This window comes from Pyricularia oryzae, chromosome 6, assembly GCF_000002495.2.
Source record: "Pyricularia oryzae 70-15 chromosome 6, whole genome shotgun sequence".
In the NCBI taxonomy this organism is placed as follows: domain Eukaryota; kingdom Fungi; phylum Ascomycota; class Sordariomycetes; order Magnaporthales; family Pyriculariaceae; genus Pyricularia; species Pyricularia oryzae.
The window spans coordinates 262,836-290,097 of NC_017853.1; the positions used below are offsets into that span (position 1 = coordinate 262,836).

The following is a 27,262-nucleotide window of genomic DNA, read 5'->3' on the forward strand; positions in this document are numbered from 1 at the left end:
GCGGATCAAGGCACTGTTGCTGCCGTCACTCCCGATGAACCAATACTTGACGGCAATGATCACATAACATACCCACGGTAGCTAGGATACCTTGATTACCTTTTTGAGAAACCAAAATTTCTCCTCTCCGATTTCAATCATATATAAGCTTCAAGCCTTACTCAATGGCAGGTTTTTCATTACAACAACTGTGACCAAACCCCCCACCACTCGTTTTCCCCTCATCTTTCTGGGCACTGCACAACAACAACCCAAGATGCTTGGCCCGCTCCTCCTCGCAGGCGCGACCTCGCTCGCCGTCGCCACAACCGGCGCACTGGAGGCAATTATACCACCCCAGCTGCGCGACATCCTCGGCAATGCGACCGGGAACCCGCTGTACCAGTACCCGACCTCGCTCACCCAGGACATCATCCCCAAGGGCATGCACAGCCACAACGACTACTGGCGTCCGGTGCCCTTCTACTCGGGCCTCGCCCACGGTGCCATATCCACCGAGGCCGACGTCTGGCTGTACGGGGACGAGTTGCACGTTGGCCACGACCGCTCGTCGCTGACCGAGGGCCGCACCTTTGACAGCCTCTACGTGCAGCCAATCCTGTCGGTCCTGAAGCGCCAGAACCCGTCCCACCGCTTCGTGGGCGGCGAGGCCACCAAGTACGGCGTCTTTGACACCAACCCCGGCCAGACCCTCTACCTCTTTGTCGACGTCAAGACGGACGGCGCCGAGACCTGGCCCGCCGTCGTCAAGGCGCTCCAGCCGCTCCGCGACGCCGGCTTCCTGACCGTCTTCAACGGCAGCAGCACCACGCAGGGCGCCGTGACCGTCGTCGGCACGGGCAACACGCCGCGCGGGCTGGTGCAGGGCGTCTCGCCCAGGGACTACTTTTGGGACGCGCCGCTCGCGCGCCTGGCCGACCCGGAATTCGCCAACGTCACGGCGAACGAGAGCCCGATCGCCAGCACGAGCTTCAACGGGCAGTGGGGCGAGACGGACGTGGAGGAGGGCAGGCGCACCAGGCGCACGGGAAAGCTGAACGACGCCCAGATGGCCCAGCTCGAGGCGCAGGTCAAGGCCGCGCACGACAAGGGCATGCTCACCAGGTACTGGGACACGCCGGGGTGGCCGGTCAGGACGAGGAATGCCGTCTGGAGGACGCTGTGGGATGCTGGATGCGACCTGCTCAATGTTGACGACCTGGGGGCTGCGGTTGAGTTTTGGGAGCAGGAGGTCTGATTCAGGTTGCGGTTATATAGCTCGCATGTCGTTGGGAAAAGATGACCGCGAGATGCGTTTATCTGTATTAATGATTAATATGGACTAATGTGCTTGTTGCATGTAGTCGGCCGATAACCCCTTTTTTCGCAGACTGGACTGACTGGTACATTGTCTTGTAGACCAATGAAACGACGAAGCCAAGATCGAAATCGTAGGATAATTGGAAAATAATATTATGTATGTATTGCAGCTAACAAGGTTGCAAATCTCAATATCAAACCTAGCTTCATACAACATCTTGTGCCGCACGCAACATTGTGTTCTGCTCCACCACCAATCCCAACCGAACCGCCTCCTTCCTCAGATGGCCTGCTTCAGTAGAGTTTCCCATCCTGCTATACAGCGATGCCTGGTGATGGAGAAGATGGGAAAGAAAATAAGGCTCTGCACCCTCAGTGACCTTTCCCAGCATCTCCACAGCATCACCATACTGCCCTCTGTATTCCAAGATGTGCGCCAGCACGCACCAAGACTGGGCATTAAAGTCTACGGGTACATCTTCGGGGATTCGAATTGGGCCAATGAGGGCCTCGGCCAGGTCGAACTGCTTGATGCTCACCATGCCGGCGGCAATGTCAAGATATGCTGGGACGAGGGCTTCAGGGGGTCGCTCGTCACTGCCGCTAAAGCCTTTCAGAGACGCAGCTGCACCCTGCAAGATGGCTAGACGGTGCTGCCGCATTGCAGCAGTGAGTGCCGTGTCGGTGTTCATGTAGCCCATCCGGTAGGTCAACGACCCAAGCCCCCACCTCCAACGATGCTTCGAGTCCCGCCACAGCACGTCGGCAAGAAAGACGTACGCCTGGTTTATAGCCTCGGGCTGAATAAAACTACCCGAGTTGAGCGAGTCCCTCATGGTGGCCAGGGTACGAACGACGGGGTGGTTGGTGTCATCCCCAAGCATCGTCGCCGTGAGCTGCCTCGTGAACCCGGCGATCGTGGCGAGCATCCTCGCGCTGCCGCGGCGGCCGTGGAACTGCAGGTACGCCTGCATCATGCACATCATGCCGAGGCGGAAGAGGGCGTAGCGCTTGCTGCGGAACTGCCAGGACAGGCAAGCGTCGACGAAGCGTAGGCCCTCGACGCTGTGCTCGTCGGCGGCCAGCAGCGACAGCGCCCTGAACAGTAGCCGGAAGAACTCGTCGGCCCGCTCGGGCACCGCCGTGCTGTCGCCCACGTGCCGGCAGCACTCGGGCGAGCCGACCTTGTTGAATCCTGCCGCGTCGGGGACCGGAGTGATGCCACAGTCGCACACGGGCGTCGGGAGGGCCATGCGGTCGATGGTCTCGGTGATGGAACGGAGAATCCCTTGAGTGTGTCTGTGGGTGTCGGGAAGGGTGATGTTGATGTACATGGGGGTCTTCGGGGGTTGTGGTATGACGAGGGACTGAGCAAGGTAGGGCCATTCTATGCTGGGTCGACGGCCTGCAACTCTGAGAGGCTGTCTGGCGACAACTAGACTGACTTTCTTTTTGTTTTCTAGTGGTGACGTTGCGATGGCAGATGGAGAGTCGGACTGTTTGGTATCATGTATATTCGAAGAAACAGATTGAGATGTAATGTATGTGCTCAATGCTGGAGCGACATCAGACAGAATAGTGGGTGAAAGATTGGCGGGACTTGGTGTTGATACACGCGATAGTGGAGGAGTCCAAAACTCGACATCTGGCGGGGTGCTTACTGTATGGTAGGATAGGTATAGGGCATCAGTAGGCGAAATTATACTTGTCTGTTCCTTGAACTTGAAGGCCGATTCCACGCCTTACCGTTTTCAGCTGGCCTGGCTGGTTTTTTCCTGCGACTCCTCGACCTTCTGACATATCGATCAATCTTGGATTTGGAAACAGGCCTTTTTCTCACCACAAAGGCAGTCTGCTTTCCTAAAGCCTGTCGCCTGGCTCGGATCTGGACAATTGCCTCGTACTCTTCCGCCTTGATATTCTTGAGCATTCCCCACTGTTTGAGGCGATTCATGTACTGTTTGCGTCTGTATAGTGATAGTATAGTAAATTAGCCTAGTACTAGCATGAAAGATTGCTTGTTCTGAACAAAAGTCGACAAGCTTACGTTCCCCATAGTCCGTGCTCCTTCATCTTGGATATCAGCTCGTTGAGTTCACAGTCTTGGTCGTGATAGTAGTGCTCTATCTGCGTACGCCATGCTTCCCAGTCGTCATCCGTTCTCGGCCTGACCGGAAACGGAAAAATGTTCATTCTCGTCTGTGACCGCAGTCGAGGTATTGTCGAGAAGGCAGGCAAAGCGGAAGATCCCTTGTCCGTCAAAATGATCTCAGACCGACGATTTGACGTGGCTAGGTAGTCTTCTGTTCAAATATGGACAGTGGTTCGCGCGAGATTTTCACTTCGTACCACCACAATCTTTGTTTCCATCCGTCGTTGAAGGCACGAATTACTAAAGTACTTCGCAAGGCAGGGAAGGTACCTAGGCAAGATGCACAGGCACAGGCTCAAGGCAAAAATGAAGAAAAAATGAGACAATAGCGGAGAGAGATCGAGAAGACACGCAGTCTACATTTGTACCTCAAGGTTCCAGCGACAGGGACAGGATTCTCTGGAGAATATTCTCCGTGTCATTACTAAAACAACATGTTGTTGGCAGATTCCATTGTTGCATCATCTCAGAGCCAGAATCTCTAACAATAACATATTAGCCACCTAAATTATCCCTTGCATGCGTCTATTTCTAATATTGGGTGTAATGTGGTGACGGTGTGCTTGCTGGGAACCACGTTCTGCCCATGATTGGTGGTGTGACTTCCATCCCATGCGATACTGCAGGGGATCCAATAACCCGAAATACTTTAAACCATGTCTCTTATTGAGCCTCCAAAAGGTACTACAGTAGTGTGACGAAGTGATGATTATTAGGTACTTTATGCATCACGGACGGATTGGATGTTGAAGTGGAAACCGTATTGAGTCAGCTGTATATAATCTCTACTTTCAGCTGAGGCAAACAAGGGCCTCGTGGCGCAACGGTAGCGCGTACGACTCCAGATCGTAAGGTTATCCGTTCAAATCGGGTCGGGGTCAACGTAAGCAACTCGCGAGTGAGTTATGTATATCGTTTTGTCTTTTTGCTCGCATCGCTTATGTCCTCACTCACTCAGTGTTTTTAGCAACTTGCATATTATATAGTAGGTGTAGCCATCCAGCCTTGTTTCTCTTTCTATTTTCGTTTTTTGAGACCCTTAATGACTTCCATGTTCCTTCCATATTGCCCACCATTAGGACAGTCACGTGACACATCATTCCTCCATATACCTACCATGTTAATTGTTAACATGAAAAGACACCCTTGGATCTTTCACTGAATCTGACATTATCAATTCGCTGCCAGTGATTCCCCATCAGATTGTGGCACAAATGTGCCGCTCAAACGTTAAGAATCGACTTTCTTACATCATGCATTTGAGTGCTATCCTTGTTGTCGTCTGCTGCAAACAACTAACGGTTATCCTGCGCCGATTTCTTTCTGAGATAGGAAGCTCGGTCCAGTTCTAATCCAGATGCAGCAGGTCGCACTGCAGCATTACGGTGCTTCCCCTCTTCGCAGTCTTGGCATTTATACTGCCACCACTTTTAAATCCCTGCAATCTGCCGTTCATCCCAGTAGTTGACTTCGGGTGGCGGGTGGAAATTAAAGCTTGTCACCGACCTAATCAAGCTTGCTTTTGCTTGGTGCCTGTTCGCGATGGCGGGGGACTCAAGCCGACGCCCGACGATGGGATGCAACGTCGTCACCGAATGTCAGCGGATACGACAAGACGATAAATAAAACCTTCCCTGGGCTGCCCTCACCTGCGTCTTGACCCCCTCCTTGGACCGAGACCAGGCACCCGTCCCACGGTCAATTCCAGAGGCGCCTGTACTCAGAACCAAGATGCCGCGTCTCCCGCACCACCCCGTCGCGGCGCTGCTGCTCGTCGGCGCCGCCTTCACGGCCGCCGTGCCCTGCACGCCCCGCGACCCGTTCAAGCCAATTGACCCGCAGAACTGGGTGAACCCGGAAAACATGACCTGGGCCGACTACAAGCAGATTCCCGGCACCAACTGGTCCGACCCGAGTCGTAGGGGATCCAGCAGGAACTTCAACATCGCGCTCGTGACGGTTGACTACACCGACAGGCCATTCATTGTCACGCAGGCGGTGCAGTCCACCATCTTTGGGAACCCACAGCCCGAGGTCTCCGGGCTGAAGAGGGAGGATGTGCCCAACTACTACAAGGAACTGCTCAACGTTCCGACTGAGCTCAACCGCGGCCACACGCTGCACGAGTACTGGATGGAGGACTCGGCCGGCAAGTTTGGCGTCGATCTAACGTCGTTTGGGCCGTATCAGATGCCCAGGCTCGCATACCAGTGGGTCACTTGTTCGCTTTCAGTCGAGGAAGACCTTTGCTCATCTTTTTTTTTCTATTAACACGTTGGCAACTAGGTACGGTGTAACAAACGACTTCAACCAGGGCGCTTGCCCACCAGACCAGAGCTGCAACGTAAACATCCGCACCGACGCGCTCGCAGCATGGCGGGCGGAAATAGGTCCTGAGGAGGCCGCTAAGTTCGAGCTTGTCTTTATCCTTTCCGCAGGACAGGACGAGTCTGCCACGTGAGTCGCCCTGCCGCAATGCCAAGGGGTATTTATATTTCTAATCATATAATGTAAAAATAGGTGGCAAGAGTTTGGAGAGATGCGTTTCCAGACTCGCGAGGACGTTCCCGAGGAGTTCGGTCCGCCTTCCAACAGCTCACTGCCCAACTGGGGCCGCACTCGATACGTTGAGTGGACAAGCTGGGCTTCTGCCGCGACACTTTGGCCCAATGCCGGCAGCGGTAGCAGCACGCAAGGCGAAAGCAGCGGGATGGCTGTTTACGCTCATGAGCTGAGCCATTTGCTAGACATTGGTGATAACTATAACGTAAGTAGCCCTTGGTCTCCCATACGCAATCTATTTGAGACACAGAATACTAACTAGAACTTCATATAATAGAACCCTTATGGAGTTCCGCTGCAGAGGACTTACACCGGACCTTGGTCCATGATGTCAAGAGGAAGCTTTAACGGCCCTGTAAGTCTATTTTGTGTACCCCAAGAGTCCCTTGATATGTATATACCTTACTGACGTCTCCCAGGGTGGACCTCACACCAGATGGCAGGTCCCGGCACTCAAGGGCGGTAGCCAGGGATCACTTCACACCATCCGTGACAAGGTGGTGCTGGGACTGGCCTCAAACCAAAGCGTGGTACAACTAACACGTGAGGGACTGGCGGATTCAGGTCTCGTCGTGGCGACTTTCACGGCCCGTTCTGTGGCCCCCGGACCTGGAGGGTTGATGGGCTTAAACATTACACTTGGAGCTGGAGGTGACCTTTCGCCCCCTTGCAGTGTCTCCACGGATGTGTTCTGCGACGGCCGCGGCTACCACACCTACATGATGGAGGTTGTTGATCGCATGGGAAGTGACTCGTTTACGCCCGACTCTGGCGTCATGATATCCAAGACGAAGAACGTCGGTCCGAATGGACAGTGGCCATCCCAGCCGTTCCAAGTAAGTGCAGATACTTACATAGATCAGACATTCTTGTATCACTTTGCTATATCCCTGTGCTAATACCCCACTGCCAGTGGATGATCGACGCCAACCCTCAAGATATCGAAATGGTTGACTTCATCCGGCCCAACGGCAGCGTTGCCATGATCACCCTCGGTGATTACCGCCAGCTCTCCGATGCCCTCTTCCACGCCGGCACACGCTCCGGCAGTGAATACGAGTTCCGTGACGAGGCCAACCGCCTGCACTTTTACATCCTCGATAAGCACCGCGACGCCGACGGCATTTTGTCGTACACTGCTGCCGTGAGATCCCTCGATGGCTCTGGCGGAGCTAGCACGCGCGGCGTTGAACTCGCTGAGGGCGTAGTTGGCACCGCTGCCGCTGGTGCCGCTACGGAGGCTGGACTTACTTGCTTCTTTGAGCTGGCAAACACTGGCGAGCAGAAGGCCGCCGGAGGGGCGCTACACCCGCAGCAGAACATTGAGGACTTCCTGAGCTCCGATGTGTACAGGCTGACGGCAGAGGTGGAGGGCTCTGGGTGGAGGGTTGAGGTACCGAACGCGTTGGCGCATGCCAAGTTCGGTGAAAAGGTGTGGGCCTGTGTCGCTGTGGGCGCATCTGCCGATGCTGCTGATGAGGCTGTTGTTACTCTCCGGGCGGTTTCTGAGTCGGCCGGAGATGTTACTGCCACTGCTGAGTGCCGGGTTACAAAGGTTTAGGCCAATGCACTGGTGCTGAGCGCTTCATGAGCTGTAAATATCCATAATGAAACATGACCCGACCCGTGCCACCCTTGCGGAGGTTCAGGATACGCATACAAAAACTAGTAATGAGAACGGCACTAGCATGCGACAGACATTCTTAGATGCCTAGAAGCCCATTTCCCATTTCGGTGCGTGAAATATTACAATCAGATGAGGCATCTGGGACTACACTTCGAATCCACCGACCTTTGTTCTCATAGTTTCGGAGGTAAATTATTCTCCAGGACAACTAAGAAAGCTTTAATTGTTCCTGGTAGGCTCCCTAGCTACCTCCTTTCTGCATATCGATCGTTCTGTTTACGCCCTGTTTTCTTCACGTTCTCCATCTTCCACCCAGCAAACCTCTCTCCTAGTTACGGCATTGTGCAAAATTGAGGAATAGTATGGAGGTAAAGTACAGAGGTGCGTTTGTACGCCGCTGGATCTGATTCATAGATAGGACTAAAAGTTGTGTTGGTTATATATCCCGAGGGAGCGTATGGCATTCTGAGAAAGAGGGAAAAACAATATCGTGACTCATCTTCATACAAACATTACGGCCCCAGAAATTACTCCTACATCTCTTGTATCTGGTTGCTTCGGCGTTCAGTTTCCTGTTATTTCTGTCCATGGCACTTGGATAGGGCGGTGCTTGGCCTGGCACTCTGTGATGTTCAGCTGGTAAGTCTGCCCTTCCTTCCAGTCTGGGTTCTCCCACTCGGCCTCTGCACACACGACCTTGGCCTCGGCCCCGCCGGTGGCCTTGTATCTATAGAAGCTTTGACAGCGCAAATGTCCCCAGTCAGTGATTTGCATGTCTTCAGGGAACAACAGAAGCAGTAAGTATGTGGGGCTAAGGGTCCGCCACTCACTATCCCTCGTGCAGACACTCCCAGGTCTGCTTGACCTCGAGCCTGTCCTTGGCCCTCTCGTAGCTGAAGCTCGTCACGCCGTCCTCCCCCGGCTTGTCCTGGACGCAGTCGTACCACTTTCGGCCGTCGAACGAGGCGTCGGCGTCCTCCTGGTCCCCGCCGGTGCTCGTGGCGTTGCAGACGGCGTTGTAGTCGAGCGCCTGGTTCTGGACGACGAAGGTGACGAGGCTGGCGAACGGCACCGGCTCCTCCCGCGCGGCTTCCTCCGGGTCGAAGACGGGGACCGAGATGCGGTAGGCAAAGTTGGCCACGGTCCAGTCCTTGGACACAAACGTCCACTCCTGGCACGTGCAGTTGGCGTCTGGCGCGGTGCAGTCCTTGGGGTCGCGGGGGAGGAGGAGGCGGCTGACGACGGCGGCGGCGGGGTGGGAGCTGGCTATGCTCAGGAGGGTGGTGAGCAGGAAGAGTTTCGAAAGGAGTTGTGTGACCAGGCGAGCCATGGTGGGACGGTGGCTTTGGGTGTGGTTTTTTGGTTTTCCCTTGGTCAAACGTAGGGGAAATTATGTGCTATGGGCGCCTTGAAGAGATTCAGGTAGTACGAATATTCAAAAGAAGGCACGGCAAAATGTGGCAAAAGTTGCTCAGGAGGTTTTAGATGAATAAATATTTGTCTGCCTTGTGATGGGGTGCGAGTGAATCAGCTGGATAGCTTTTGTTATGATTGTTTGCAGGGATTATGAACGGGGCAAGCAAAACAGGCAAAGATAGAAAGGTTCGGGAAGGCCGATCGTCTTTATAGACGCCCAACAGAGTGCCGCAGAGAGAGAGAGGTGAGTTTCAAAGGAGCTGATGTGAGTACAGCTTCGACAGTCTCTTCCGAGAGACATCCTCTACCGCTATGGAGCAAACCCTGGATTATGTTAATCTGTTGGTCCTTCTGAATGAGCCTATCAAAAATTTGGACCCCTCCCCAGCCCCCCGTACATTTTCCTGGTCTCACAGGAGTCCGTGCATGTTAGGCAAGTAGAAGGTTAGGGAATCATACCCGACCCAGGCATGATCCAATAGTCTGTCTTTGATTTCAACCTTACCTGTTCGATTACCCGCAAGGTTATCCTCACCGCCGCCAAGCCCGGTCCGATATCTTTTATGGAAAAGCGTAGTCATACTCCGGAAAAGGGACGGGTATCACCATGTTTGGCCGCAACTTGGCGTCATGTACGGATGGCGGCAGAAACAGCAGCAGCAGCAGCAGCAACAATCAAGAAAGAGTACTGGAAGCCTGTGCTGTGATTGGATTTTTTTTGTTTACCAGCTGCCTGGCCTTCTTTTCTCCATTGAACCGAAATCCAATGTATTCCCCCCTGCAGTCATCCACATCCACAGAGCGCCGCAACACCTGCCCAGGAAGTTCGAAGTCCACGCTTTTGCAGCATGGTTCGCCTGTGGACATGACGTACAGAAAGCCATGATCACATGGTGGAGGACGCGGCCGCGGTACATGTGTACAAGTGCGACCAAGCTGTCGTCATACAACCCTGAAAAGAAAAAAAAAAGATGTCGTCCTCTGGTAGCAGCCGGTCAGAGTGGCAAAGATCGTAACGAGCTTCCCCCCTACAGGATCCAAGGTGATCTTCGATACGATCTCTGCAGCGAATCTGATTTCATACCAAGACAGTCTCGGGATCCTGCTAGACAACAATGCCCTTCCCTGACGACATTGCTGACGCAAACGCACACATATCCTGATGCCAAATGTGAACGAGACAGTGTCTTGGATGGCGTTGCTTCTCGGCAATTCTACCAGGTCACACCATGGCCCGCGATGAGGCACATCAGCCAAGGATCTTTGTGCTGTCCAAAGACGTCGTTTGAGGCAGGCACAGGAGAATGCTTCCGGGCAGTCGTATCGGGAATTCAAGACTAGAATGCCAAGTTGTGCAACAAAAGATCAGGCCAGGGATATGGCTAGAAGTCTGAAGGAAGAGAATAGAAGATGCTTTCCTGTCCGTTTCCCCATGAACCTGTCGTATGACAGTCAGTGACTCTGCCTAGGCTAAGGCCTCGTGAGAACCACCTATTGCTTATCCACAAGAGCCTTCTAGAATCTGCTTTGTGTAGCTGTTATGTCACCTGGGTGAGAGTCTGGCAACTTGGATTTACGAATCAAACACAACAGCCTGGAGTCATATACGAGGTATATGGGCATCTTTCAACTCCAAGGCTCCATTCTAGCAGTCCTACTTGCGCGGTTATTGCTTCGACGAGCACAAGTCCACATTCCTGCTTGCAACAAGTTCTGTATCTTATTCCTGGTGATCTGCCTGCCATTGAATCCCCGAATTCTTGGTCCCTAGAAGTTGGGTCCAATGAGCTCCCCGCGTTCCAAAAGCGTAAAATTTTCCATTAGATGAAATGCAGAACAAATTTCCGGCATGCGTCATCGAACCTTTTGTATCTTGCTTCTCTCCTGCCTACTGCCTTGTGGCTTTCAGAGAGCTTCAAAGGATCTCCAAGCCGCATCACGACCATTTTGAACTCACCGAAACTGGCAAAATTCAAACACAACTTACCTACATACCTACCTATATGAGCCCGAATGTACTTGCTCTGCGTCATATTTTGGTCCATCAGCTCCCATCTGAAACCATGGCTACCCGCGCAAGGGGTTTGATACATCTACCGCTCTCCACGGGTCTCTCCTCTACTTGACGAGGTCAAGTACGGTTGTGCCCTGGTAGTGCAGTCAGTCTATCACTTACAACAAATTGGCTAAAAAATACTGAAAACAACAACCAAGGACAACGTAGGACCTCTCTGGCTCTGCCCCTACCATTTTACTAAGCCGATCAGACGCAGAAATCAGACCAAAGGGGTTCCCGACCTTCTACGCCAGTCCATGTGCAGATCTTGGTAGACGAGCTTGTTGACCGGAGCCTGGGATATCTAGGAGTGAGCGTGCATTCAATGAGGCTGTCATATCGAGAAAAGAATCAGGAGGCGGTTTGTCTCCCTTTTCCATCGACCCCGACGTGGACTCTAATAGGCACGGAGGAGCAGGGAATTGGCCTTGAGTAAGTCTATAATAACCATGGTATAGCCTACAAAGGCGCTAAAGCACGTCTAGCAGAAGGAACATCAGATTCCAAAGGATCATCCTTTAAAGCCGCCCCGCCGAGACAGCCCAGGAGCTGCACGATAAACACACGAAAGAGACCACAGCTTCCGAGACTCGAGTGTTTTGCGTGAGCAACGAAATATACAAAGAAAACCAGCACAAGAAAAACGATCTCGCCCCTCTGCGCGAGAGTTTATTCAAAGAGTCGGTGCCGATTTTACTTGGAGGTGTTGAGCTTCGGGTCCCAGTCTGGAGCCTCCAAGGATGAAGTCTGAGCTTTGTTGGACGTCTTTGAGGAAAATGCGAAAAGTATATGTTATTCCTGATTCTTTAGAAACCTTCTGACGCTACTGGAAGCTAACAATGGGCAGTTTCTCTCCCACCGCAAGGCTTTGTTGGCTGATATGCCGTGCAAGATGGAGAACGATTTCCCCAGGATTCAGAAGGATGAGGTTTGGCGTCCGATAAACGATACTATATGTCTCTGAGCAGCGTACTAATTTTAACACCAGATAAATTTGCAGCGTGGTCTAAAGCCGCCGGGCTGGCGGCCTGCTCCTGGCGTAGGGGATGTCGATCCCGAATTCCCTCATAAAACTTTGCTTCATGGTCAGCAAGAAACAGCTTCATGTCAAGCGCTAACCTGACGAGCTGACGGCTGATGCATTCTTGGAAGTATTCCATCCAAAAAATGAGCCACAGAGATGCACCCCTAGGGTGACTATTCAATACGGAGGTTGCAGCGAGTTATTCTGCTTTTTGTCCAAAATATGGAATACACAGGATTAAAGACATCCGCTTTCACATATTACAGACCAGGATCCCTCCCTTCAAAGGCTGGCAAGGCAGTTACAGCACCGACATCGGTCACTCGAAAGTGACATTGAGGATATGATATTCAAGTGGAATCGAAATTGCAGGTACGTTTAAACTTTACACAGTAGGTAAAAAAAAAAAAAAAAAAAAAAAAAAAAGCAGTTCCCCGCAACTCAAATAAAAAAATTTCCCTCTTTTTTTCCAGCATATTCATTCACCAGACGGAAAACGATGCTTTTAAGGAAGACAATGATCTCGAGTTTCACAAGCAGGTTTAAACGGCCCAGAGGACGGCAAAGGTCAAATTGGACATTGTAAAGGGTACGACCTGAGCATGTTTGATTGATCTTGTAATATCTCCAGATGACTTGGTTACTTTTCTGCCACCTTTTGGCAGTTTCTTTTCCCTCTTCTCACAAAGCATCTTTGTTGGGTGACCAATGACTCTGGACCTCCTCGTGGTGTCGCCTGGGAACAGGTACAGTACCAGTCAACGCAGAGTCTTTTGTAACATTTAGAATTAGAAGACACAACACTCATAATTGACGCTCAAAGTGAATCAGACAACGAATAAAGCTGTATATGCCGATTGTCTAGAATAAGACACCAAAGAAACCAGGCAAGCTCTGTCATCCGCCAAAGATAAAATTCCCATGAGCTTCTCACATAACTCCAGAGGCCCTGCATGTCCGACTAGGCAACCCAAACACAAGTCAAAGCTGGTCTCAACGACGCCGAAGGAAACCCGAAAAAAGCAGATACAAGTAGATGATGCACCTTGTTCAACCCTCACCTTCATCAAAAGGTTCGACCCTCAACATGATTTCCTCTAGGAATCCCTCAAGAAAGGTGCCCCCTGCGTCCTTACCCGTGTCCATATGAACCGGCTCAGACTTGTCATAGTGGTCGATCTCCTTGCACATGTGCGCGACCCGGTACACAAGCTTCCGTATCTTTTCGTGCGCTGCCTCTGCCCGCTGCTGTCGCGGGGTGGGAGCGGGGGCACCGCCGGCAAACTGCGAAGCTGCGCCGGGTGGCATCGCTTGGATTTGTTGCTGCAGTCGGATCTGCCGCCTTTTGAGTGCCTCCTCAAGCGCTGGGAAGATGACATCGTTGAGAGCGTCCATCTCCCCATTGGGCGGCGCCGGCGCCGGCGAGGGGAAGTCTTGGTGCTGTGGTGTCCCTGGTTGCTGCTGCTGCTGCTGTTGGTACTGTAGTGCTTGTGTTTGTAAGGGTCGTGGCGTGGGTAACTGTTGGTGCTGTGGTGGCTCAGGGGTATCGTCTCGTGCTCGGTACGGTGGGTGAGGAGGAAGCTCCTGCTGTTGCATTTGCCTTGGTTGTGGTGGTTGGTATTGGCGTGTTTGTGGCTGTGCTGCCGGCTGACTGGACCCTGCGTGTTTACCACGGAATGGCGGTATCTCTGGCAGCTTGATTGGGCCTAGATGGGCAATCGGCTTCTGAGCTTGTGAAGAAGCCGGTCCTGTCTTTGGTATCAATCCCGTCCTATCCTTATGACCGGGATCTATCATATCACCGATGTTCATCCCATCCATCTCGCGCTGTAATTGCTTTTGTAGCTCTCTGTCGTAGTCTGGCGAGGGCGCACTATCAAAGCTAATAGGGGCTGGCTTCAAGACCGCTCTCGGTGTCTCTGGCTCTCTTTCTATCTTTTGCACTGTTGTTTTCCCTGGAGAGCTCGGAACTGGTCTCCTCTGCGGGCTGACCTGTCTCGACTTAACCGTGTCGTTATCCAACTGCTGTTGCGACAGCCTTTTGGTTGGGCTCTCGCTACGATACCGCTGGCGATTTTGCTCAAATTCTGTCTCATGGGACCTTGTTGCCCGCGCATTGGTGGCGGCCTCGTCCAAGGGATTGAGCAATCCCGGGCGGTGAACGACGTGACCACGCTCGCCAACAAGCCTGACGGTACCAAAGTCCCACATGTCCTCGTTGACTGCCGCCCGGTTGGCGGCCTGCTGTTGACGCTGCTGCTCATCGTCTGACTGACTGTCTAACTCCTCATCGTTCTCGCTCTTGTGCGTAGAGCTCCAGCGGCTGTGGCGCTCGATCAACTCTGTCAGGTAGCTCGTCTTTTTGGCGTGTCGGACGAACGGATGCCGCAGCAGCTCTCTGGCGGAGGGCCGGTCCTTCGGGTCGCGCTGCAGACATAGCTCGATAAAGTCCTTGAAAGCCTTGGTGAAGTTTCCTTCAAGGCGCGGGGGTGGGTTTTTGGGGATCAAGAACAGAACCTTCATCGGATGAATATCGGCATACGGTGGTTCTCCATTGGCCAGCTCAAGGGCTGTAATACCCAGTGACCAAATATCTGCCTTGTGATCGTAACCGCTTTGTTTTATCACTTCGGGCGCCATCCAGAAGGGTGTGCCCACGAATGTGTTCTTCTTGGTCATGGTGGCGCTCAACTGGCCCGAAACGCCAAAATCTGCCAGCTTGACTTGTCCATTGGCCGCAAGTAACACATTGGCAGCTAAGTTATATGGACCCATTGGCGTTAGCGGAATTTCACACGACCCCCGGCTGTGTTTGGTGCCGTTGGGGTTGAACCCAAATCTCACCTTTGACGTCTCGATGAAGTTTCTTGTCCGCGTGGAGGTAGTCTAACCCCAGCAAGAGCTCCCGGACGACGATGGCGATGTACTCCTCGCCAATCAAGCCAGGCTTCATGAGGTCAGCGCAGCTTCCGCCGGAGCAGAACTCCATGACGATCCACAGCTCGGCCCCCTTTGCGTATGATCCATAATACTTGGTGACATATGGTGACTGGAGCTCTGACAGAATCGCAATCTCTTGTATGATGTCCTCGACCTCGTCTTCGGCGCTCTCGATGTCAATGATCTTGATGGCAACTGCATGGCCTGTTCGCTTATCCACTCTGGCACAGTGAGAGCGAACCGTTAGCTTTTGCCACCATACGGGTATTCTGAGCTGCAGCATGGGCTTCTCGCGCGTGCGAGTAGCCCATTGCAGGAGAAGAACGGCATGGGCTAAATATACCCTTTGTAGACCTTTCCAAAGCTTCCTCCACCTGTCAAGCACATCAGTTGTGTAAGCTAAATGTTCAATCCAGCATAGGCACACCGCCCACAAATGGTGTCTTACCAATGCAGTATTCCTTGGTGTAGAGGGACTCCGGGTCAGGAGACCCCTCCTCGTAATCCCGGTCCCTATCCCCCATGTTATGCAACTATACAATGGGCGAGGGCGCAGCGGATTGTGGCTACGTTGCCGGTGTCGAAGCTGCCACGAACCGACTTCGAGCCACTCGACGTGGCTTGGTCGTCTGTTGCGAGGTTTTGTGCGAGAGATTGCGGATCGGGGTAACTATCAGCTTCGCGGGGTGTAGCGCCTTGTCGTGATCTAGAACGCGTTTGGACCTTGACCACCAGGTAGTAAAATCGTTACAATGCCTGGGGTTTGTGTAGTCGGATACGATCACTAAATCGAAATGGTCGCGAAAAGTCGCGAAGCTTCGGAGCAAGCAAGGGAGTGGGCGCCTGGGTTGGGCGTCGTCCAGCGGCCGAGAATGCCCGTCCTTCTCACAGCTGAGCTGACGCTGTGGGTGCAAGGGGGGAAGGGAGCCAGGGGTGTATCGATTCCCTTGTGCGGTTTGAGGTACCTGAACAGGGAGCAGCTAGTGTGACGCTCCAATGCGGCCGAACCGCGGTGCTGGGAGTGGAAGAAGAACAAATGGGCAGAAGAAAAGCAAGAGGGATTACGAATCCAAGTCAAGGATTGAAGAAAGAATGTTGCGCCAGCCGTTTAGGGCTTCAAGGCGACAGAGGAGAAAAGGCTCTTTTGTTGTTTGTTTATTTCGCAACAGCATTGGACGGGCAAGCACCAACCAGGCTTCTCCGTCGAATTTCGATGTCGTTCATCGGTCGTTTCCTTCCCCGCCCCTCCATCATACACCCGCTGTGATTCGTTGTCGCGTTCAGGACCAAACCGGGGCGCCTTGTCAAAAGAGGTGGGGTGCTGCTAGTGTGGTGGGCGGTGGGTGGGCTGCCAGCCCTGTTGAGGTGGTGCAAATGCAACCACAAGCTTGAGCATTCCAACCTATTTTGAGATAAGGTGGTGACTAACTACGGTACCAACGAGTCTTGCCTGTGTAAACGTAACAAGATGCACAAGGAGTTTTGTCTCCGAGCGTAGCGTTCATTAGCACCGAGTCGATCAGGCAATTGGAACAATTATAATTTTGCTGAAGCAGCAAGCTATTCTAATTCTGTAACAAACCCACCTAATTAGTGTCTCCGAGGAGCACGAGGGCGTGCAAAGTCAAGCTAGAATGGTTCAAGCTTTATCCGTAGCGTGGATGTGCACGACCACGAAGAGACCATTTGTACAAACGAGATCGAAATCAGGGCCTACTCAGGTTGGCTAGCATCACGCGACATCAGTATGATCGTCTAGAAAAAAAATAGTCATTATTCCCGATCTTTCACCGCCGCACTAGGTTGTGAACAGATACCAAACTATAATTTCATCGACCCACGTGGTCGGGTTGTCATATATTCATTTGCCTTGGGCAATAATGCAATAGTCATTGTCTGGTTGAGGCTAGATGTTTGCAATGATATTCTCGTCAAGCAAACTCAGATGCTTCAGACACCAGGACCTAGGGAAAAGAAGGAAGAAAAAAAAAGAAAAAGAAAAAAAGAAAGAAACAGGACAAGGGGCAAAAGAGACCCAAAAACCTTTCCCATCCCCGTTCACGTCTATTCCCAAGCCAAGCTTCCATGATGCAAAATCGAGTGATGCCACTCGACACGCCGTACCAACGGTGCGGTACCCTTTAAACTCAACCCACAAACTCCACTGCAAGAGATGACTGCTTGATGCCAGCCTCCTCTATAGTCTTGTCCAGATCCACAATGAGATCCGTTCCTTGGGGGACGCGCTTTATCTCAAACTCAACGCCGGCTTTATCTTCCCCGCCAAGAGGCTCCGCCTTGAGCCACTCGTACAACCGCCGCACCGGATCCGTAACCGCGAACCGTCGCACTACCTTGCCGCTTGGGCTCATAAATTGGATACGCGTGACTCCCGTGCTGCCTGCTGCAGGCTCCGAGTGTGGTCGATCAGAAGCTATCTTGGCCCAAGCCGAGTCTTCCTGCTCCTCTGCGGGTGCGGCCGCCGGTGCCTCTTCTTCGACAGCCTTGCTTTTGCCTTTGTCTGACGAACCAGTCGACTTGGTGAGCTCGTCCGGGTCCTGAATGCTTGGCCGCGAGGATGACTCCCCTGACCCATTGTTGGCCGTCGCCAGGCTGTTCTGCATCGCTAGTTGAAGCATCTCGTCCTCCGTCATGCGGTCGACGTCCTTGACCACGCGCTTGGGCGCCTTCGTTGTCGCCACGGGATTCTTGCCAGAGAACCTATACCTCTCAAGGAAGTCCTGCAGTTTCTCCTTGAAGTCAGTGGCTGTCGTTGGGCAATCTTGCCCGGACCACACTTTCATCTGCTCGCCTGTTCGAGGATCAACCACAGCAATGTACGGGTAGATATCCGAGTTGAGGTGTTGCTCATTAGGCAGGTAAAGTTGGATGAACTGCCGCGCATTGCCGATATCCTTGTCGTATTGGAGGAATAAAAACTTCTCCCGGATGATCTCTTGCACACCTTCGTCCTTCCAGACATCTCGGTTCAGCATCTGACAGCGGAAATCGGCCATGTCTTGGAGGTTGACCAGAATCCACTTTTTTTGATCCTTGCCCTCGTCTCTTGTGTCGTCCCAGTCGAGGTGTGTAAGGATCTCCCGCGGGGGTCTGTACAATTCTGCCAGCCTTCTGCTAGTTGCAGACTGCGCACCAGCTGGCCCACCAGCTCTTCCCGGAGGGCCTTCGTCCCAAGCAGACTGCGAAAAGGGATTGGCGGGGTTTTCTGACCGGGTGGCACGATACGCTCCTGAGACTGTATCATTGAGTCATGCGAATCAGTCTGTGGAATCAATGGAAGATGTGTGATGTATCAAGTGGTGAATCGGCCGCAACTTACCCTGCTGCTCGCGTCTTCTCCGCCGCATTTCCTCAAGAAATGCTTCTGCGTCCGCTGCGTCGTCTTCACCTCCCGCATACATGCCACCAGAAAGGCCTCCAAACTCCGGCGCCACCAACGTCTCCGTTGTCCGCCCAATCGGGGCGCGCACCTCGTCATCGCCAAGCCCAACCGAACCTCCAGCACCACCGGCGCCGTAGAGTTCTTCCTGTAGACGACGAGCCATTGCCGCATCCTCATCTTCCTGCGCGGATCTCGCGGCCGCAGCCGCGCCCGACGCCTCAAAGTCGTCGTCCAAAGCCGCCCGGGGTCCTGGTGTTCCGCCCATTTGCACGTCACCTTCATCGTCGCTATCGTCAATGTGGATGACGCCCTGGGCATCTTCTCTTCCAGCCGACCTCGAGCCTGAAGACTGGGCGGGGGCTGCGGCTGAGGAAGGTCCTGTCGAGTTGCTCGCGGCGTTAAGCGAGCTGACAATATCGGGCTGTTCAAAGAAGAGCTGGCAGGCTTGCATCGTGTCGTTGTCGCTCAGCTGGAGAAGGTGACGGGCAACTGGCTCGGTTGCGCCCGTGAAGGCCATCACCGATGCCAGCGCCTCGTCGGCCATGGTGGGCGTTGTGTGTCTGTCGAGAGGATTCTGAATAGCGGGTGCGTGGCGGGTGCGGTGAAATCGATAAAGTCCGCCCGTGGGATGGACAAACAGGCGTTGTGGCGACGGCGTTCCTTGCGCAGATGTCTGGGGATTTGAATCTGAGTGCTATCTTCCGCAACGATGCCTAGTGTAGTATCCGCAGCTTTTGAAAGAATCAATGATCATATGTCTGGGGAAATAAAAGAGCGTTGCAGATGTTTGTCGGGGAGAAATAGCTCCGAACCCAGGTTGCCCGCCAGTGACGTCCTTCTTGAATTATGTAAGCGGAGAACTGGTTGACTTGCTCCAAAGTCACCCCACAAACGAAATCGTTTGACGCAGCTGCGGGAGGCTCGAGAAACCCCGCTAAGCGCGATATCACGTGATGAAGCAACTGCCTCTCACGTGATCCCTGTGCGACTATCATCACTCGGCGCAATCTGCCGGGAAGACTAGGATAAAATTAGCAAGTGCAGACAAGCACCTACAGCACTTCTTGCTCATTGGAGCAGATGTGTTACACGTGAATAAACAAATTGGACACCTGGGAAGCATTAGTAGCCGTTGTACGTTGGAATCAGTAGTCTTTGATACATATCTCTCATTTGACTTCTAGCTTGCCTACCAGGCCTCTGTAGGCCACTCATACCAAGATTCCTCCAAGATTCCGACTCAACTCGTCGATGCCTCGGCGCTACCTCCCAGGCATCCCAAAATTACCGGACTCGATTCAGAGCTTTCCCAGAATCTGTGCGATGGCACCCTTTACGGCCAGCGATCTTTCTCTCGACGCAGCGGCCTGCAACTTTTCTTTCAAGAGTTTCAACAATTCAGCATCGCCCATAGCCCCAAATACGCCCTTCTTGCACGTCTCGACGAAGGCATCCACTGCCCTCATCCTCGCGGCCCGCTGATCCTCTGTACCCACGTCCGGAGCATCTAAGTCGAGCGTGTTCAAGATCTTCTCGGCGGTGTCGAAAGAAGACACTGGTTGTTTCGCATCGCCGACCTTCTTTGCATCATCGAGAAGGTCCGCAGCGCAGCTGTACCACACCTCCCTACGAACGCGGTCAAATTGACTGCTGACAAGGTAGGGCCCTAGCGCCGAGACTACTCTTTTCAGGACAGCCTCGGGCTCGGCCTCAATCTTCCCCCGACAGTAGCCCCTTGCCACAGCCTCCAAGGCCACGGTAGCCGTCTTGGTCACCAGATCTTCGCGCCCCTTCTCTCCATCCACATCCATCCTGTCCTCATCCTTGAGTGCATCGAGGTGTGGCGTTACGATGCTCACGATGTCATCCAGCATATCCATTTGCTTGCGAGACTTTGCGAATCTCCAAAGGCACTTGAATGCATGCACACGATACGTGTCGTTGTTGCGCTTCGCCTCACGCACAACTATCTTCTTTAGTAACGCGTCGTCTCCAAACCCCTTCTCTGCCATGTCAGCCAGCGGATCCAGGAGCTTCTCCTTGCCATCAAAAGTTTTGAGTAATAGTGACTTCTCAAATGTTGGCCAAATCTTATCGAGGCGCGATGCTGCCGTTTCAGCACTATGGCTTGCGCCCTCCAAGACCGCCTTAACCATTGAGCCCTGCGATTACGACAAAGTCAGCAAAATTAAGCCAGCTGCGTAACTGACTCTGAAAGAAAATCTCACCGTAGTTAGCGCTCCGGCATGCTTCAGCGCCCACTGGGCCGCACCTAACGCCCGCTCCACTAGCCCTGTGATCTCACCCACGTAGCGCACGACACTCCTCGAACTGCCGGCATGCTTGTCCCATACCTCGCAAAAGCACGTGGCGACATACTCTTCCGCATCGTGCTTGCCCAGATATGCGAGAGGGAGGAGCTGCGCCTCAAGAGCATTAAAGTGGTCTGGTGAAATTTTGGACAGCGCCAGTACGACGTCGCCCACCTTGCGCCGACGGCCCTCGTCCTCGGCCGCGAAGTACAGGTCCGCAAAATGCTCTACAAACCTGAGGCGCGCTGCATCTGGTGCCACGCGCATCATGTACGCCGCCGCCTTTGCATACGCGCGGCTGACCTCATCGTTGCGGTCTAGCACACACTTGTACATGAGCTTCAGGAACCGTCCCGAGTGTGGAGCAAAGTCGACGGCGTGCCGGATGGACAACGAAGACAGCAGGTTGCTGCACCCAATCTTGGTGGGCATACCGATGGCGCTCTTGATGGTTTCTTCGACTCCCGAGAGCAGCTTAGGCATGACCTCGGCGTCGACCTGGCGCAACGCATCCTCGATGGCGACGAAGATGGGCGACTGTGAGACGAACGAGCTGCGCAGCTTGTCGATCTTTTCCCGCGACTCCTCGCCAGACCGCTGGTAGTAGTAATTGAGAGCGTCCGGCTCGATAGTGCTCAGGAGGTTCAGCAGGTGCGTCACCATGTCGGCGATATATGGCCGGAGCGCCGGGCCGCCATTCTTCGAAATTTTCATGACGGTTATGATGGCGAGACCTTTGACTTCTTCAACACCACTTTCAATGCCCTTGTCAGAGAGCAGGAATGGTAAGGCTTGTCCTATCATTGCAGTGGCTGTTTTGGAAGCTGCGGCGCTGCTCGACTCCTCAAGCTGCCGTACCAGAGTGTTGGAAAGGTTCATGCAGAGACCCATGGCTGCCTCACGGACAGAGGACTTGACGTCGTCTAGGACTCTCAACGCAGCGCTCCAGATATCTTGGTATTGCTCCTTGTATCTGTCGAATTTCTGTCCACCGATGAGATCCGCGATGGCGGCACAACTAGCTTGGCGCACTCGCCACTCTTTACCCAGTATGCTCTTGAGGAGATCTGAAAGGATGGCCTCAAAGTGGGTGTCAATTACAGCGGAGGAGTCCTTGACAAGTGCTTTCCAGATGTCGTTCATTGATTTCTGTACGTTCAGGTTGGGATCGAATCGGTACCGATAAAGTTTCGGATACAGCTTCGGATCAACCTCGGACTCTGACAAGATGTTACTGAGACCGAAACGGCCAAACGCCGAGCGAGTGGACCATGTCGCGGCGTTGGTGGCCAAGGACATGAACTTGTAAATGAGGCTCTGGTCACCGACCTCATTGGCCAGGCTGACAATGTCTTTGTAGGATGTGATGCTCTTGCCTTCACCAGTAGGCAGCGCTCCAGCATCAAACAGCTCAGTATCCTTGTCAACCTCGAGCTTTGGCCCAGATCCGGTAAAGGCGGCGACGAGGTCTTTGACCAGATCTTCCCGCAGAGCGGGATCGCCGCGCTCGTACACCAGCGCAAGACCGCGGCTCGCAGTTTCCTGGACGAGCTCATCGCGTGCACTCAAAAGCCGCATAAACGCAACCTGGCTCTCACGCAGCTTCAACTGGATCTCAGGGAGGTGAGAGCAGTTTTGGATTAGGCAGAACAGCCATATGCCTGAGGCCTTGAGGAGGGAAGGCTTGGTCGTCTTGCAGTCCTGCAAAAGCTTTTTCAGCAACTCCGATACCCTTGCGCCGCGCTTTCCGATGAGATAAGAGTCATCTTTAGGCTCAACATCCAAGGTGAGTTGCACAACTTCCGAGTCCCAGCAGGCAACTGCGGCAGTTATGGCTTCGCCCACCGCAAACTGGACTTCTGTCTGCTTGATTTCGTGAAGGTCGTATAGTTTGGTCAAGATATCCGTGATAATGGCCGAGTCTTTGTCGTTGGTGTCATTGAGAGCCACTGCGAGGCGGCCGAGAGCGATGATTGCCTTGTCGTTGGATTTCTTGGCCTCGGAAGAAAGTACTTCAACCCATTCAGCAGCCAGTTCTTTCCGGGAATCATCTTTAGGGAGGCATGAAAGACCAGCAGTCCAAAACTGTGACATTGACTGATATGTGGAGTTTCGCTGAGCCAGCGACGAAGCCTTGAAAAAGATGTTGCGTCGGATTTTTTCCATCAAGGGGGTGGAAGGCTCTCCCGATGGGTTGTTTAGGCCATAGTAATATACCAATCTTGAGGCAAGATGTGCCATACAGAGCAATGACCCTTGAGTTTTTGACTCACTGCCAATGGCAGGGCTCTGTGACTGAAAGTCGGTCATGAGGCGGTCAAAGATCTCCATCGTAGCCGCCTGACCTTTAGCAGGATGGGCCCCAAGAATGGCGCATGCCCGAGAACCAAGCATGCGCAAATCGGATTTGTGGGACATAACCAGCGGCAGCAGATCCTCGGCTCGGCCGGCCAAGGACCGAAGCACTGCTTTGGGAGCCAGTGAAGCCAGGTCAACGAAGCTCTGAGCACATTCGTTGACGATTTCATCATTGTCTTGAAGCAACATGCCCTCCAGTGCAGCTGTCAGTAGCGTAAGAAGCGCTGTGCTTGGCATAGTTGTTGCATCGGACGCCCGAGGCAGGTTGTCGTGAGCGTTGGCCAGATAGTGACGAATCGTCTTGCGAGCTTCGAGATCAGACCGCACTTTGTTCTCCAGTTGCAGCTCCCAACCGGGCTGGACCTTGAAGCTATCCCCTAACGCCATCAAGAACAAGATTCGGGTGCAGTATGTCACGGTTAGTGGGTAAGCATGCAGCTTGTCTCCCCCAAAGTTGGCGAAGAATGGCGAGGTCGGATGGTCATCCTTCGCCTTTTTATCCACATGGTTGTCGGCCGAGGAAATACGCTCGGTAAAATAAGTCCGAACCATCTCGACCCAATCAGGAAGTTTGGAGGATGCAGACTCCTCATTGGCGTAATAAGTCCACGGATCCAGACCTTTGCGGCCCTCCTCGACGACATCTCTGCGCTCGCTGCGAGCACTGGCTACGGCGAGGATATCGATCCACCGCGCGGTAGCATCGGAAAAGGGCAGACATTGGTTGGCGCACTTGACGGCCGCGGGCCGGGTACTGCGAACTATCTCGGGCGCGTCATGGGGTGGCGACATGTAAGTGAGTAAGGTGGAGTGTAGGTGGAAGCATTCCGCATCACCGGGGTTCTGGAAGAAACGCGCGACTGCGGGCAGCGCGCCATCAATGGCAGCAACCACGTCCGACGGGTCTTCCGATAGTGACCGGAACAAGAAACTGAGCAGAAATGTGCGGGGCTCTTCGGGAAACTCCTCGGCCGACCTGGCCAGAACACCAATCGTCTCGTAGGCTCTGTATCGGAGGTTGACTTGGTCAACCGATAGGTTTTCCGGAACGGGCCAGCCCTGACTTCGGATGAAAGCCACAAGGTGATCAATCAGGGGGTGTGCGATGGCTGTGAAGTTGCTACCTTTGCTTGGCCCAATGCGCGCTACCCAGTTCATGTATTCAAACAGAGCTTTATGTAGCTTCGTCTGCTCGAGGCCACTAGCTTGCATTCGCCGAACCCAGTCGTCGTTGGGTGCGTGTGGAAAACTTCCCTCCAAATCCATTTTGACTACATTTAAAATGTTCTCCTTGTACGTCACTGATGTCGCTGACCTACTCAAAAGATTGAGTATCTTGGCTCGGTAGGGTGATGGGAGCCCGATGTGAGCAGTGAATAGCCTTTCTACTATTGACTTGTCTTCAAGGTCGACGGTTGACCTCTTGAGCATGTCATCGCCAACAGATGACATACGCCCATCAGAGCTAGCGGAAGCATATATGGCAGCCAAGAAACGCTCTTTGTCAGTGAAGGCGCCACTGGCGAGGAGATTCAGTGCTCGCAATCGTGTCTCCGCCAGCTTCAAAGCATTGGGTCCCGTCCATGTTTCCGGCTTGTCGAGTGTCAGAAATTTGATGTCTTCCTCCGTGAGGCCCATGGTCTCGGACAAGTTTTGCTTCAGCAGCAACAGTTTCGTTAGCCATTCGGCAATATAGCCAGAATCTTCTGGGTCGGATAGACCGATTTCATCCCTGAAAGCATCGGATTCTTTGCTTCCTCTAGGCGGCACCTTGACGTCGGGAATTATATGCAACACAACGTTGAAAAGAGCGGCGTGACTGGGACTGATGTTCTTGCCAATGTCCTTGAGAACTATTGAGACAAGCTCGGCGCGTTCTGAGCTATCAATCCGCCCAATGCTATGCTGAATAAATGTAAGATCCAGGTGCCTGACCAGTGGGGAATCGGTTGCCTTGTACTGCGAGAGGAGGGCAGCTACAGGCAGGACTATGCCTGGCGGTTGCACAAATGTCTTGAGCCGCTGGCATATTTGGATCACCTAGGAATATTGTTTAGTTGTCAAAGCATAAAAGACGGGGGTGGTGGCCAGGTGGCTAGGTAAGTACCTAGCTATCTTACCTTGCTTCGCACTGAGTGGTGCTCACTGGCAGCTTTTAGGATGAGGGGCGCCAAGTACAATTTCAGCAAGTCTGGCAGCTTCTTCTCGTCATTTGCGACATGAAGGATCTTGAAATCGACTTTGTCGACCAAAGCCAGTTCTTTAGCCTCTGGCGTGGCCATAATGTCCCTAAGTTTGCACGTGAATGCGAGAAAAAATAAAATGGTCGATGTTGGGACTGCGGGGAAAGCGTGTCTTGGGTATCGCAAACGAGGAAATTAAAACAAGATAGAAACAAAAAAAGACGATCTCAGATCTATTGCTGAACAACCGCTTAAATTGAAGAGTATCTTGCCGTTGTGATGATAAAGAAATCAGCCATAGCAGACTTCGTATGACATTGCGTGGTCCTGGTTCGTGGCAAAGAAGCTGCTTGCTTTGCGATCTTGACCTCTAGGCAGGCAAAGGCGACGTCGCTATCATCTCGTAAGCCAACAAGCCAACAAGTCTACAATCCCTGCCCTGTCATTGTGGGCTTCGCACGGAGAATGAAGTACATCACGTGCAACGTCATAATTTTGACCAGTCACTACCGTCAAATGAATTCCCATGTCCTCTCTATTCACCAGTATCCAGGAAGAAAAGAGTTAAAAATGAAGAAAACCAGAAATAGAAGACAAGAAGGAACAGAAAATTAAATAAGAAGCTCGAGCAATTTACCGTATAATTGGGTTCAGCTCATGGCGCGAATTGCAACAAGGAGCTCTCCCCCAGAATCCCTCGCCCTGTCGAATCCAAATCCTTCTAGGCTAGAAAGGCCCACATCAAGACCCCGAGGCATCCGCCACAAAGGCCGACCGATCAGCCCAACTCCCGGCAATGCCGGATCGACTTATCGGCTGAAACCAGACAACTGTCACTCCCGAATTTTCTCATTCCTGTGACAGGTGGGGAAAATTACTGTAACCTAGTTCCGGGATATTTTTGTTTCGCTGGTATTACAAAGTACTTTATGAGAAGGCAGGCACTGTACATCTTACGTTGTCCAAAATCGCATGTACTAAAGGAGAGACGCTGCGATGCTAGGTACATATTGAACGCGCATTGCGCATGATTTTCGCCAGCTTAAGACGGCCGAATACGCAAGCTTGGCAAGGCATACAATAAGGAGAACACTTAACGGGACGCTGCGTCTTATGCCAAGGTATCAGTGGAAGATGGGTTGCAAAGGACACGATACGTCCGAAGTTGGTAAGGGGTATTATTAGATTGAAGCGGCGCCAGAACCGCGTTCGCTCATCAGTGCTGCCGAGGGGCTGGGTGGCAGCCACAGACGTCGACGCCCAATCCGTCTTGAAACTTTAGGGTCTCGCTGAGTGGCTACCGCGACTGGGAGGAGAGTGAAATAAGCCAACGCCGCCCGTGAGCAGACAAACGCGCATGAGCAACCGACACCTGATCAAATTGTTGTGTCAATCGCAGGAAGCCCCCGAAATGCGGTGAGAGCTGGACTGTGAGCTAGGGAACAACTTCGAGCACCAAAAGCGCTCTGCTATCTGTTTGCCTGTTGCTCTGTAAATGTTGCGACCACTAACCATTTGTTCTTCATATGACGTAATCGACAAGAAGCGGGGCGTGGCTGAGAAAGCAGGCATCGCCTGAAAGAATGTATATCGGCGCTGTTGTGCTGATGAACGGATTCTTGGATTGTCATTTTTATTTCAATATCAACCCTGAACGAACGAACTATTGGAGCTGGGCTGGTCCAAAACAAATTGTAACCATACGAGAAGAAAGAACCCCACAGTGCGCGTGTGAATTTGTCCCCTTTCATCCTACATCTTATTACATAATACAGGCTTGGTGGATGTGAGGTCGTCGAGCTCACGCCACTTATTTAAAGCATCCTAGCCGAACTCCGAAGTCCATCCACTTGAGTTAAAACTTTTTCTTGAATGGTGCATGATTTCGAGACGCTGGTTCTCCCAATGAGAGGTCAAAGCGAAAGTTTAG

General features: G+C 52.8%; 8 protein-coding genes and 1 non-coding gene across 9 annotated transcripts; 4 read left to right on the forward strand and 5 right to left on the reverse strand.

Moving 5' to 3' along the window:
* Positions 1-45: 45 nt before the first annotated feature.
* Positions 46-1,432, forward strand: MGG_08750 (uncharacterized protein). Its single transcript, XM_003719186.1, has one exon. It carries the CDS (start codon positions 257-259, stop codon positions 1,235-1,237), a length of 981 nt encoding a protein of 326 aa, XP_003719234.1. The 5' UTR covers positions 46-256; the 3' UTR covers positions 1,238-1,432.
* Positions 1,433-1,505: 73 nt separating this feature from the next.
* MGG_08749 (uncharacterized protein) lies at positions 1,506-3,492 on the reverse strand (the record flags this gene model as incomplete). The annotated part of the gene is made up of 3 exons (XM_003719187.1): positions 1,506-2,959; positions 3,046-3,266; positions 3,347-3,492. 3 exons carry the CDS (start codon positions 3,490-3,492, stop codon positions 1,506-1,508), a joined length of 1,821 nt encoding a protein of 606 aa, XP_003719235.1.
* Positions 3,493-4,260: 768 nt separating this feature from the next.
* On the forward strand, positions 4,261-4,332 carry MGG_20259. The gene has a single exon. It is a non-coding gene; the product is annotated as a tRNA-Trp (tRNA).
* Positions 4,333-4,443: 111 nt separating this feature from the next.
* Positions 4,444-7,853, forward strand: MGG_08748 (uncharacterized protein). The gene is made up of 6 exons (XM_003719188.1): positions 4,444-5,661; positions 5,738-5,908; positions 5,972-6,218; positions 6,291-6,368; positions 6,433-6,849; positions 6,927-7,853. The coding sequence occupies exons 1-6, from the start codon at positions 5,183-5,185 to the stop codon at positions 7,572-7,574; spliced, it is 2,040 nt and encodes a 679-aa protein (XP_003719236.1). The 5' UTR covers positions 4,444-5,182; the 3' UTR covers positions 7,575-7,853.
* A 351-nt stretch (positions 7,854-8,204) lies between these two features.
* On the reverse strand, positions 8,205-8,970 carry MGG_08747 (uncharacterized protein; the record flags this gene model as incomplete). Its single annotated transcript, XM_003719189.1, has 2 exons — positions 8,205-8,376; positions 8,471-8,970. The coding sequence occupies 2 exons, from the start codon at positions 8,968-8,970 to the stop codon at positions 8,205-8,207; spliced, it is 672 nt and encodes a 223-aa protein (XP_003719237.1).
* A 2,467-nt stretch (positions 8,971-11,437) lies between these two features.
* MGG_17576 (uncharacterized protein) lies at positions 11,438-12,076 on the forward strand (the record flags this gene model as incomplete). Its single annotated transcript, XM_003719190.1, has 2 exons — positions 11,438-11,544; positions 11,923-12,076. 2 exons carry the CDS (start codon positions 11,438-11,440, stop codon positions 12,074-12,076), a joined length of 261 nt encoding a protein of 86 aa, XP_003719238.1.
* A 593-nt stretch (positions 12,077-12,669) lies between these two features.
* Positions 12,670-16,293, reverse strand: MGG_08746 (STE/STE20/YSK protein kinase). The gene is made up of 4 exons (XM_003719191.1): positions 15,525-16,293; positions 15,420-15,450; positions 14,981-15,297; positions 12,670-14,892 (listed from the first exon to the last, which is right to left on the reverse strand). The coding sequence occupies exons 1-4, from the start codon at positions 15,598-15,600 to the stop codon at positions 13,187-13,189; spliced, it is 2,130 nt and encodes a 709-aa protein (XP_003719239.1). The 5' UTR covers positions 15,601-16,293; the 3' UTR covers positions 12,670-13,186.
* Positions 16,294-16,827: 534 nt separating this feature from the next.
* Positions 16,828-19,330, reverse strand: MGG_08745 (uncharacterized protein). Its single transcript, XM_003719192.1, has 2 exons — positions 18,417-19,330; positions 16,828-18,332 (listed from the first exon to the last, which is right to left on the reverse strand). Exons 1-2 carry the CDS (start codon positions 19,021-19,023, stop codon positions 17,224-17,226), a joined length of 1,716 nt encoding a protein of 571 aa, XP_003719240.1. The 5' UTR covers positions 19,024-19,330; the 3' UTR covers positions 16,828-17,223.
* Positions 19,331-19,608: 278 nt separating this feature from the next.
* Positions 19,609-25,939, reverse strand: MGG_08744 (uncharacterized protein). Its single transcript, XM_003719193.1, has 3 exons — positions 25,270-25,939; positions 20,708-25,189; positions 19,609-20,641 (listed from the first exon to the last, which is right to left on the reverse strand). Exons 1-3 carry the CDS (start codon positions 25,429-25,431, stop codon positions 19,778-19,780), a joined length of 5,508 nt encoding a protein of 1,835 aa, XP_003719241.1. The 5' UTR covers positions 25,432-25,939; the 3' UTR covers positions 19,609-19,777.
* Positions 25,940-27,262: the final 1,323 nt, after the last annotated feature.